Genomic DNA, 13302 nt, shown 5'->3' with positions numbered 1-13302 from the left:
CTGATCCGCTCTGATGCTAAGCTCAGCTCTTCTGCCTCCTTACTGCTTAACTATTTTCTCTGGGAAAACAACAGCCAGGTTGATACTAGGTAACTGTCTGGCTGAATGACAAGTATTTGATCTCCATGCAGCGGCTGTATGGAGGAATAACTCTGAAACCGTTCTCTGACATGCAGATAATTGTCTTCTCCCTGCGTATAACAGAGAAGTTATGGGGCTCTGCTGCAGATGGGCAACACAGCAAGTGAAACATCACAAAAGAGACACAAAAAACAGGGTCACAGACATGCGTATCAGCTGCGTTTTTCCATATGCACAGTGGAAACACAGCACTTTTTTTTCCCTCAAATGCTACAGGAATGGTGAACAGCCCCACCCACCCTTAGATTAATATCCCAGAGACAACAGTTAAACTATGTTGCCCACATTAACAGAACAAGGAAACAACTGTAGCAAAAACATTAAAATAATTTAATATAACTGCCAAATGCTGGACATGTGGCCACTTTTAAATATCTTAAGAGCAACATAATGGAGCACAGTTATAATGAGGCAGACAGTGGGTCATGAGATTCCATTCTCAAACGCTCCTACTTTCAGAGACTGGTCTATAAAAATAAACATTTCAATTTGTGTTTGTGAGTCTGTCCACACAAGATATTTTGCATGCATGAGGGGAAGGAGCAGTGCTGTATTCGCTTTGCATACTGTCTGTGCGTGTGTGGTATTAAGCGAGGCAGAGTGATGTAAACTTCACGAGCACAATGGTTTGCAGGAGCCTATTACATGTTGTTTCCCAAGCAAAATGGGGATGCTGCTGCTGCAGTATTTGGAGTTGACTCAGACCTCTGCAACCAGCAGAGAGGCACAAGCTTGTTTTAATTTGGCTGTCCCAGACTGCTATGGCAACACTGTCCTGACAACTAGATAGGGAATGCAAATACATACTTTTAGCAAAACTAGCCCAAAATCCTGTCCACCATAATGGCTCTCTGATCGCAAAGCCAAAGTCCAATGAAGACTGTCTCCATGGAAATGCATTCTCCAACAAAGTCTCCTCTCTACCATCGCCTCAATCCTATTTATAGAATGGTGGAGCACTAGCTAGCTGGCAACAGATGAGTAACAGCACTGTGAGAATGGAAATGTCTAGTATCTTCACCTCTTTATGCTGCCTGTCTTTTTGCTCACAGCTTCATTTCAAATCAAAGGGTTTGAACGAGCGTTCACACAAAACAGCTGACTGACAATCCCAAGTCTCACAAGAGAAAGCAGGTTTGACGTGTGTTAAGTTGTGAGAAGCTTGTGTGTGTTTCAGGCTGGCGCAAGGCCTGCAGGGTATGTGCACACATCCATGCCAGACAGCAGTGTGAAGACAGCGGGCGGCTCGGTCATCGCTAACCTTCGCTGGCAGAAGGTCGTGGGACTCTGCGGCCCGTTGCCTCTTGACTTCCGTGTGTGGAATGAGGATGAGAAAACCACAGGTTTTCGAGGTCAACAGCTTCTTCCTCAATCTCCATCGAGAAAAGAATGTGAGGCAAGTATGTGTATGCATGGGCAAAAAAATGAATAAATAAAGATAGATATTTCTCATTTCTCTCGCGGGTCTGTCATAAAACGACGAGCCGGACTAGCATAGCTGTAGCACACCTGCAGCACAGCCTCAGCCTCCTAAGTGAGCAACAAAAAGACCTCCATCACAGTAACAGTCACAGTCTAAAAACACTGTCAGAGCTCAAGGGAAAAGTCCTCCCTAATCATGCCTACATGAATGTCATGCTTATTAATACCACACTGCAGTTGCACCATAAAGATGAGCTCCTACAAACAGCGTGGCGTTAACTCAATGACCGAGAACAACAATTATGGCTGTCGGCTTTCATTAACAAAGACACTCAGTCTCAATGACCGCTAACGAGACAACAAGCCGCCGTTGTTTTATTCAAACACTACCATATATCTGTAGTGCTGCTGCTGTTACTATTGCATATCCTTTCTTAAATTGATGCCCTGATTTCGCTGTGATTTAAGAGTTAAGTGCTCTTTTAAATCCAAATGAACAAAAGCCGTCACCGTCACGTCAGAGACCTCATCAACAAAGGCTTATTGCAACACAGTTATTTAAATAAGCAATATACTTACTGCCCTGCTTCCCGGAGGTGCCTTTGAGCAGAGACAAGATTGTATCTCTCACATATCGTCCCCTCTAAGTCCTTACAGGTTTTCACATACAAGAAGACAGAACACCACATTAAAAGGCAGGGCAGTGTTTTACAATAGGCCGTGATGGATTGGCCTGTTCTAAAGTTGGGTCAAATGAGAACTGTAAAAGAACTGTAAAAGATTTATTCTATAATGAGGTAGTGATCCCTTTAATACTGTATCTCTGGTTGTATTAGGTCACAGTGGTGAATGTTGCAAACCAATGGGCAATTTTGACATAATTTACACTATATTACAATATATACTGTATCTCAATATCACAATATTACGGAAGCCCTGAGAGGCAAGTGAGAAAAAAAAATCTGGTGATCCATTTTCTAAATCTGATCTAAATTGTTTTCTCTCCTGTTTATGACTTAACAGGTGAAAAAAAAGGTTTTGCCAGGATGATCTTACTAGTTAAAAGTTTTGGCAGATAAAAAAACAGATGAAAAAACACAAACAAGTTTTTGTTGTTGTAATACTCATTTCAGCCACAAGAGGCTGAAGTGCACCACTACCCCATGTTCCAAATAGGACTAAAAGCATTCATGTTTTCTTCCAAGTGAGTTTTAATTTCTCCATGTACTCTAAACACAAGGTACATATATTGTGTGTTAGCAAGTTACTGTCATGTCTTTCTTTTGGCTAGAGATGCATTTTAATCGGCGCTTCACCTGGACCACAAATCAAATATACCGCAGTACAGTCAGTCAACAGTAATACCACATTAATACTGTCCTGCCTCCTATATAGTCAAAACTGTGATATGATAATGTGATCCATTGTGATCCATATTTGCACAATATCCTTCTAATAGGATTATCTGTTCAAAACCTCCAGTCCACACAGAAATACGTAATACCATTAAAATGACTGGTTGGTCTGAATGAGGTTCCAAAGTGCTGAGGCAGCAAAAGACAGCCTTAACCCCCACCACCTACTATTATTAGCCTATATTTACTATACCATATTTTACCCTTCCCCACCTCTTCTCATGGCCATACAACCTCAGCTCAGCGCTGTGAAACAGGCATGCTTATTCCATGTATGTCTCCAGCCATTGATCCACTTGTGCTGATAGAGGAGTTAATTAAAAGAGACAAGGCTCAAAGCTCAGACCACTGATTCATTTAAAACTAGCACTTAAGTAGTCAGAGGATAGGCTTCCTGTCAACAGGAAATCTGTTAGAATCTTCGCCTGGCAGAGGCGAAAAAACTATACATGCACAGCGAAAAACAAACTCTAAAAAACATGAGCTTGGGTTATGATTGAGCTTGTCGTGACCTCTGCAATACATGTTTGACTTGTCTCTCTGGTCCAGCTAATCATTACAAATAAAACAATAGGACTTGAGGGGTTAGGGTCCATTGTTGGACAGCGGTGTGCATCTTTGTTTGTTTTCTCCATGGTGAATCCCCTGTGTGTGCTTGTGTCTACCATGGCACTGCTACAATCTGGGTAATTACAGTGCAAACAAACTGGGCGCCAGGCTGAACAGAGAGTCTTGCTTTCTGGGGGCTCATTGACTCCCTGGATGAGTCTGATCAATCTCAGCTCTTGACTTCTGGTTGTTTAATGAGGTTGTCACAAGCATCATTCAGAAAACACAGACAGCTCATTTCAGGCAAAGAGCATGCTGATGTTGGCGAAGAGGGGCAAAACAGGGATTGTGAAGTTTTGTGGGTGAGCATAAACGGGCCTTGAAGCTCCTGGAGACACAACAAGGGAGTGAACAGAGCCTGTTTCACTCCAGTGTACTATTTTGTTTGTGGGTGGCAGATATCCCTTTTCCTGTCAGGGGACCTTTCAGACCACATGTTGACTCTGAGCAGCTGCCAGGCAACCACTTGTTCCTGTGTGCCTTCTGAGATACCCAGTTATTCAATGTTTAAAGGACCCCTCCACTTGAAAAGATAGATTCTATATCCATAATGTTTCTTGTAATGCACACTATAGAATGGGAGCAGGATCAATTGATAGTGTTATAAAGTGACTGTCCACATAATTTACTACTCAAAAAGTGGATAAACAGTTAAGTTACTCTTTAAAAGGTAGCCTGTGGAGTTGTCCTGTAAACTAAGAAAAGTTCCGTTTACATTCAGGTCTAACATGTATGAATTTGTTTCCTTCCTCATAAAACATTTGAAAAGCCGATTTTTAAAATATTTTACCATGTTTGTTAGCGAGCAGTCTTCTTCTTCCCTGCCTTGGACAGTGAAGTAGCATGAAACCATAGCTAAGAATGTTTATCATGTGCATTTTTGTGTGTGCACAAAATATAAACAAAATGGGGCCTGCTGATAAAAACATAACTCCTTCATTAGTGGTCAAAAACTCTACAGAGTAATTTCTAGAAATTAGAAGTTGTGGAGACAATAATACTCTTTTAGTAATTCTACCTCTTTCGGATTTGCACTTTAAGGAAATCTGCACACTTCTTTGATTTGCTCTTGGCACAAAGTGTGGAGCAGTAGTATGTATGCAAGTTTACACAAGCTCTATTACAACGGCCGAAACTAATGCGTGCCAACCACCCTGGGTAAAAAGGAGCAAAGTGAGCCAATGCTAAAAAGAAACAACAAACATCAGCCTGCTTGGCACCATGCCTCACTAAGCCACCGTGGAGAGAGAATTCCTCTCAAGTCAACACACACTCCCACCAGCCACAATGACCTCAACGCAAGGATGATGTCACAGCTCTCCATACATCCTGTTTAACCATGACCAGCAAAGCACTCATTTCCCTGGTAATCTAACACCAGTATGTTTCACCACGCAGACAAACTCTGAAATGCATGCAGATTTCCTTCCAGCAGAGCAGCCTTGTCCGTCCACCTCACCTCAGAGATCAACTGGCTTTATCAGAGGAGACATTGGCCCATACTCTCAAATCACCGGGACAAAAAAGGTGTAACGAACTTGAAAATGTCAAGTCCTCTTGCTGTTAACCCAGTGCATCGATCCAGCAGGAACAAAAGGACTACTTATGAGCTTGGGGGCATCCAAGCGATTAGAGTGCCATTAGCATGTTTAAGTTGGCAGGGGTTCCCCTTTGAAAGTGAACTTTAGTCATTTGTACACTTTATTTCCCTTTCAAGGTTCATCTCCAATATCTGCAATTCGTGTTGTATTCTATTTTGGTTCAACTATAACCTAATGGAGCAGAACTGTGTCCTTAAATGCCCAGTAATGTACTTATTCCTCCAACAGAGTTTCTAAGTGACTTGTATGCATGCATAAATAATTTACAGAGCAAGTATACTCAAATCAGTTGTCAGGGATGTTAAATGCTCATGCTTCACCGTCCTACATGATAGATCTCATTTAGACGTATGCTTCTAAAAACGGCACTCATATTTTGGAGGGTGCTGATATTCACAGCTATTCTGAAGTTGGCAGCAGCAGCATTTTTTCCTATGTATCTACTAATTTAAAACAGGGTAATTGTCTTCTGAGTAAAATTCCAATTTTGAAGCTAACTGTAATTTAGACAGATGCAATAATCCTTTCAGTTCTGCTAGCAGTGAGAGGCGAAGCTATAACGAGAAGCAGCCAATCTCGCCCAGTTCCTCTTCAGTGAAAGAGGTGAGCCTGAGGCCGAGGGAATCCTCACCTCACACAATCCCAACATTCCTCTGAACAACTTCACAGCCATTACTCCATCAGTAAAACAGGACTCATTCATACATAATGTTGCCAATTAAGAGCTGCCTCACTGTTGACAGCTAAGCCAGCTTCTTCTCTCCTGCTGCCTGTCTGACAGTAATGATTCTCCTCTTGCTGCCCTGCCCTCATATGACTGTTTTCTGCTTTTCACTGCACAATTGTAACTTATGGATCTGTCAGATTCAATATACCATATTGTTTTCAATTCAATAAAGCAGCCCAGTGTAGTGGGAGCATGGCAGAAATCCTGGGCAAAATATGTTTAGAGAATACAGCTCTATCATGGGGCTGATATGAGAACCTGTACACACAAATAATCTGATTACTATTTTTACTCATTAGGATAAAAATCTAATCTTGACTCAATGTGCCTGCTTTCCCCATGTATGTATATCTGCAGCTCAGAGATCTTTAAATGGGAGGGCCATACTTTAATTGTCACTACCCACTTTCAATGTCCCCGCGCTCAGCCAGCATCTGCCTACTCTGCCGTTTGTATTAATTCACCATGAACTTGTACAAACAAGGGTATAAACAATCAATACTTCCTAAAGGAGAGGTCAACCCCACCCACTTTCTGCGCTAATTACCTGCATATTGGAAAGTCTTGATATTTTGGAGGGGAAAGTTCAATCAAATTTAACTCTGCAAAGCAAACAAGGTGGGATCAAAATGCGACAGGAAATGCATCTTATCCCCTTTCTCACTGAAACGAGTGAGCAGGGAATTCTGGTGCGACGGCACCTTGAGAGGAGCCAGCACACCTCCAACAAAAGACAGGCAGACAACCACACGAGTACACTCCGTGTGTCCATACCGGACTCTCTTCCCCTTCACACTGTTCCTACATTGTACTTTTGTTGTTCCTGTATAATTTTCAACTTGCCAAGGTTTTATGTAAATCAAGATGTAAAAATGTAATAAATGAATAAAACATCCTTTTCAAGTCCAAAAAAGCCCACAACACAAACATTTCATACAGTATCTAAACTGCAGATTGAATACTCAGAACATGACCACACACAGCATTATATTAAACTGTTCAGACATTGGCAGCCGAGTTGCAATACTTTGTACTGCAATACTTATTTGCAGTACTTGTCTAGGTGTGGGGGAGACAAACATAGACCCAAACATAATGACAGCAGAACACCTCAATCTGGAAATGCTTGCACGTGACTGTCGCACATTCTTTGACGGATGTGGGCACGGCATACCTCCATACAAGCTAGATCTGCCCAGTCTAATTTACACTGCTCATTTGGACCCAGCATTGCCACAGATTAGTTTTGCTGTCACAATAATGAGCCCAATCTCATATCTAATAGCATAAAAGGCCGGACTGCTGATGACCTTCAGGTTCTAGCAGCAGCCTCACCTGCACTCCTGGCAGAGGGCGGCACCAGCCCGACGATGAGAGTGGGGGTAACCAAGCATTGCTTCCATCCGTCATCACATTACCCACGTCGGCCTAGTTTAATGTCTCTTTCAGACTTGACTGGAGACACGCTGGGCCACACAGAAACATGGGAAGCAGCTAATTAGTCTATGCCAACAGCAGTGGTTCACCAGTCATTTACCACTTCAAGGGTGAAATCCCTTCCAGAGTACTAATGAAGACTTTGTCCATCAGAATAGTCTCATCCATTACAATGCTACAGAAGATTACAGAAGCATGTGGGTTAATTATAACTGTACTGTATATACAAACAAGGAGACTTCAGTAAGTGTCTATTACTGAACATTTTCACCTTCCAGGACAGTTCTTTTGACCACAGGGCCAACAGCTGGTGAGCGTAAGAAAGGTTACAGTGCCGACCAGGTGTGTTGTATTGTGATGGACTCAGAGACCACAGGGAAATTAGAAGAAGAAAGCACAAGGGAGACAGGACAGGACATGAACTAGCATATGTCTAGAGATCTACTCTAGACAAGAGAGTAGAAGCAAAGAGTGGGAAGCAAAGAGAGAGGTTTTCTCCCTATGCCCATAAATAAGCTGAAAAGATGTTGTTTAGAAAAACCCTGCAGTCATGTAGTGACAAACCACAGCTGTTCATGGGGCATTAAAATACCTGGGTAAAAACACTTGCAGTTGAAACTGTTTTGCATGTTGTTCCTGAAGCAGTACTTGAAGCAATTAACAAAAACATTAAAAACATCAAGAAGTGCCATGAGATGTTGTAATGTGATCAGCACTATACAATATCCAACATATGCAATATAATGACCCACTTTATTCAATGACATGTTGAAACATTATAGGAATGTTATCACTTCAGTTGCTACAGCCTTTTATTTGCACTGTGTTTTTCACCAGGAAATAACCCAGCACAATCTCAAGCTTTAGTTCAACCATGTCACAGACCTGTCAATATAATTGTAATGGAAACAGTGAGAAGGATGATGGAAACGCCGTAGAAAAATGTCAAAAAAAGGGTGCAGCTGAACAAATGCACCACTCTTAGTTTCAGTGCAGAACGCCTGCCAGGTCAGCCATACAGCTCCCGGACCTTAACAGACATTACTCTACTGGCTACTGCTCGCCAGGGCGATCGCCACTTGAGCTGAAAGGAACTCTGTCAGAAACACGGCCACTATAGCCATCAGCATTTCATCACTGTACCAAGATGTCAACACACACTTGTTATTTTGTTTGATGGTAAGACAGTCCGTGATGTTTTCACTACATTGCCATGAGATGCCAGCAAAGGCAAAGGCAGAGTCTCACTGGCAAAAATGAGACGTGGGGTCTGTTCGCCCTTAAGTTTGAGTGAGTGAGTGAGTGAGTGAGTGAGTATGCATCTACATACTGGCATGGTTCATGAGTTACCCAGTCTCATTAAGGCCAAGTAACCAGTTATACAGTTATATTCTATTATATGGAAATCCTTTTCTGTCATTGTTGCATATTTTGCAAGCACCTGTTTTTTCTCACAATACTATTTTTCCACTGTTTTTTGGAATTAGGAATGACAAGAATAGCAGATTACACAACATCAGACCACTATTGTATTATTCAGAGCAGTCAACACTAACAATATCTCTCAGTATTTTATCTTTCAATATATTGTGTTGCTCATTTAGTCCACCTTTCACCTTACCGTTTACCCTGATCCCGTGCCCCAACACAAACAAATGAGAGCAAACAGCAGTACTAAAAAGAGACACACACATAATGCTGGAGCAACATGGCCTCCCAATACAAACAACACAAACACATAGGGGTCACAGCTTGTGACAAATTCAAGATTTTACTAGGCACTTAAGTCCTCCAGAAGGGCAAATACATCAAGGGAAATGCAGTAAATCTGTTTCTAGAAATTGGTCTAACTAAGATAGGTTGCCACTGAAGCAGAGCGAGTTAACATGCCTGCCTTGCGATACAAGATTGGTTGTCTCTGCTCTATATCCTGTTCATTGCGCTACAGCCCACTATCTAAAACATATTCAAACACTGAAGAAGTAGGCAGTCAGTAGTGGACTGAACTTTTCAGTTGTTCAACTTAGTGGTGGTATAGATATGAAACTGGCTTAAAGCCCAGTTACACTGTGATGTTTCTGAATACATTTCTGAATGATTATTGGCCCAACACCAGTTAGCCAGTTAATGTGCAAGTTAGTGATGTTTCATTCAACCGTCTTAATAGCAATAGTCTATACACTATTTCTATTGTAGAGTGTTATATTGCTCTTATCTTATTTTGTCATGCTGACAACTTGATGGCTCCCAGCCCAGAGACAGGGTCCTCTTTTATATGATCCTTGCCCAAATGTCTTTATTATTTTTATTTTTTACAAGGGGTTCTTTTGGAGTTTTTCCTTATCCATACGGCTTCACATGGCTTCACTGAATTAGTTCTTCATGTCTTTTACTGTAAAGCAAAAAAGTACTTCATACAGCAGTTTATTCATACTGTATAGCCAGTCTGGTACAGGTGCTACTTTACCCAAGCCAGCTTATACTGTATGCTAATGTGGGAAGTGTAAGACCAGTAGCAGGAACATGGCATGGTATGTGGACTGAATGGAATAACCAGTCAATAAATCAATCATTTTGTAACCATACTTTTGACTGACTGAAATTCTATCCTATCACTTTACCTCATATAGCCTAGCAAAAGTGTATGAAACCCGGCAGGAAAACTCAGATCAATTTTTTGACCCACTAAAGAAAACCCTCTAAATTGCACTTCATGCCCATTAAAATTGTCCTCAGTGTACAGAAAGAAACCCAATATCAATGAAAAGATGGAACAGTACAGCTGCGCTCACCAAAGATTATTACGATTCCTCACCAGCAGAGGTAGCAGACATGATATGATAAGCTCTGAGAACAGACATGCAGGTTGTCATCATAAACCTCTAGTGTCATAAACAGCCAATCCAGCACCGAAATGCCATCAATTATTTTCCATACAGGAGAGGGCCATACACCTGTCAATCATCAGACTCCAAAGTGACGAATGAAATCCCTAATTAGCCTTGAACACAAAAATTACAGCTAATGTGACATTCCATTCATCATTTCATGTCAAAATGTTTGGTCCTCCAATACAATACGCCTATTTCCACTCTCAGTCATACATGTAAATGTGAGATCATAAATGGAGTAAGAAACCAATTTGTCCATAAAGGGCAGGATTTATTAATGAAACTGACTGTGTGGACGGGTTGATCAATCATTCAACCATCTTATCACCTTTCTAGCAGACCATAGCTACAAGCTGACAGTCACTCTCTTATCACACTAATCCGGATAACTTCAGCACTGAGCCCGTGAAGGCAGCAGGGATAAATTAGTTTACTCCTACACTGATTGGATTAAAGGCCAGGAGCGGGCCTCGACCCCCTGGCTCCAAACACTACAGCCACCAACTGCTCAGCTTTAATGAACATGTTGGCTTAAGTGGAAATAAATACCTAAAAAAAATAACATGATTTGATTTCTCTTTTACTCCCAAGTTCACCATGAAACCCCGGATTTTAGACACAGCATATGGAAATATTAACTCAATGTGCTCATGCTATAGAAAACCCCACTTCAACCTGTGATTTATAACCCTTTTACTAGGACTGTTTATTTGCAATGACTCAACTCCCCTGCCACACTTCAAGACAGCAGCATTTTATATGACAGCTGACTCAGTAGTAATCCTGTGCAAGTTAAATGTGAGCGTTAGAGCCCATAGTCTGCTTTGCATCCCTGGGGAGATGGACCATCATAACTGCACCGCGTTATAGAAGCAGCAGTCAGGGCAGTTAGTCTGCTCACTGCTTGATATTGAGCTCCAGACAGCAAATTTGCGTCTTTTGAGGAACACATCCCGCTACATGCTTAATGGCACTAGGTGTATGTGTCCCACTGCCGTATAAGTATGTGTCCCACTGCCGCTTTATAGACACAAGTCTAGAAACAGAGATTTCCCACACTGTGGTGAAGGACTCACAAATGAATACAGAAGCTTGGCTGTCACAGAGTGACAAGCCCGCGTTAGGAGCTGCAGCAGTAACGCTTTGATGGACGAAGACACAATATGACAGGCAAACAACACTACAAACTGAGCAGACTGAAATAAAATGAAAACTTATTAGGGCCAAGTCTGTTGAGACACAGTGAGCTGCAACTCCCTCTGTTAAATCACATAAGGTTTAAATAGGCCTACTTATTTTAGAAGAGGGGAGAATATTACCTCTCCACGGGTGTGAATGTGTTCTATTGTAATAGTTCACAGTGGGCGACAGCACCAGGGGACGGTGTGAAGACGTGGACCAAGCGAGTCTATTCTGACAGCTACTTAACCTCCAGGCCGGTCTGTTTCACAGGAGAGTCTCATTTAATTTCACAAGGCCTGTGGCAAGTGTGCTAGTGTTGGTATAAGGGAGGAGCAAGACAGGAAAAACATGAGAAAAGAGGGAAAGGGTAGTCACAAGTCAAGTAGATATTAAGAAAAAGACAGACAGAAAGGGAGTGAGATGTGTGGCAAAAGAAGACTCACAAAATATCACAGCAGCATTAGTAGCTACAGTGAAGGGGGCGTTCTCCCCTGAGCTGCAATGACTTCCTCATTCTTTCGTATTCAAGTCCATCCTGTGCCTCACCTCCCTCCTCAGGCAGATGCTGTAAAGGCACAGAGTTTCAGCAGAGGGAGTGGGTCACAGAGGCAGGAACAAGATGTGCAACTATTGCACTGTAGTGACAAGTTTCGTAATCGCACTTATCTTCCTTACTTTATGAGCATTTTTGAGGCTGCATCTATTGCTACAGTGGCTATGTAAAGGACCTGCATCAGCTTACAGGAAAACTCAGGATCCCCCAGCTGAATGGGGAAACACCCGCAGGGAGGGGAGAAACAGCAGGCCAGCTGGAGAGTCTGACATCATCCAAGTGTGGGCTTCCATGTTTCTATTAAGTCTCATATGTGTGTGTGTGTGCATGAATAAACAGTGTGAGTATCTCTCACTCACACACACACACACACACACACACACGAGCAACTATAGTTTTCCTCTCTAGCTTTGGGCAGACATCCATTATTCTGAGTTTCTGCTGGTGCACCACCACACACAGGCGCTGCAGTTCACACACCATGTAGAAGCAGGGAGATGAGGGGAAATATCGGTCAACCAAACCTTCCCGAAGCTGCAGCCTAAGAGCTGCTCACAGCAAACATCCTTATTGCAACAGCACCAAAATAAGACACCCAACCCCCGGCCGTCGGTAATCAAACCAACCCCAACATTTATTGCAGAAATAAACCCTTCAACGGGATCGCAATCCAGTTCACACACAACAATGAGAACGGCACTGGCTGAAAAAAATACGCCTGCAAAGTTGAAGGACACGGGGGGAAACGTGAGATGTGGGGCATTAAGAGAAAGCAGGGCAGAGTGTCTGAAGGCTAGTTAACGTTACAGTAGACGGCGGGGCAGCGCCACTGGGGTGTTGGTGGGCTTCAGCAAGCGCTCCGAAAAAACTGCATTGCCTCTGTCAAAGCTCTACGTCCCACTGCGGGTTAAAATAACCACACGACACCGGGTGGGGGTACACATCATGACTCATCATGTGCCTCACCTTTCCGTGAAGCGCAATCTGAAGAAAAGACATGAACGGAAAATCTTGAAGCTAGTTAGCTTTACTTCCTTAGCCAGCCCAGCCGCCACCGCCGCTTTCTCTCCGGTCCAGCCTGCCTGCCCGGTCCTACACCTCTCCCTGTGCGCACAGATGTCCTGGGACTTACCGGTCTTATGTGCTGATGATGTCGCTGTGAAGAGACAACAAGTGCGGGGAGGCTGCCGGCCACCGCTCCGCTGCTCCGGGACAACAGGAGTACTGATCTGCACACTTTCGCAGCCATCTCTGTAGTGAAACCTCGCCGGGAAGGACACTGCTGCGGGCGGACCGAGACGCACCGAAGGGAAGAGGGAGGGTG

The 13302-nt window shown here is 42.9% G+C and overlaps 1 protein-coding gene across 3 annotated transcripts in view; it reads right to left on the bottom strand.

Annotated features, from left to right (window-relative positions):
- The window catches only part of mcu (mitochondrial calcium uniporter), a 54794-nt gene extending 41492 nt beyond the window's left edge, over nucleotides 1–13302 (bottom strand). Inside the window, exon 1 of one of the 3 annotated variants that reach the window (XM_044215491.1) lies at nucleotides 13111–13302. In XM_044215491.1, the coding sequence (XP_044071426.1) occupies nucleotides 13111–13227 (117 nt within the window). In that variant the 5' untranslated portion in view covers nucleotides 13228–13302. The remainder of the gene's footprint in view (nucleotides 1–13110) is intronic. The other 2 variants (XM_044215492.1, XM_044215490.1) reach the window with 2 other exon arrangements.

Source organism: Siniperca chuatsi, linkage group LG11 (assembly GCF_020085105.1).
Source record: "Siniperca chuatsi isolate FFG_IHB_CAS linkage group LG11, ASM2008510v1, whole genome shotgun sequence".
NCBI classification, from domain to species: Eukaryota; Metazoa; Chordata; class Actinopteri; order Centrarchiformes; family Sinipercidae; genus Siniperca; species Siniperca chuatsi.
The sequence above is the reverse complement of the archived record's forward strand: the minus strand, read 5'-3'. Positions and strand labels throughout refer to the sequence as shown.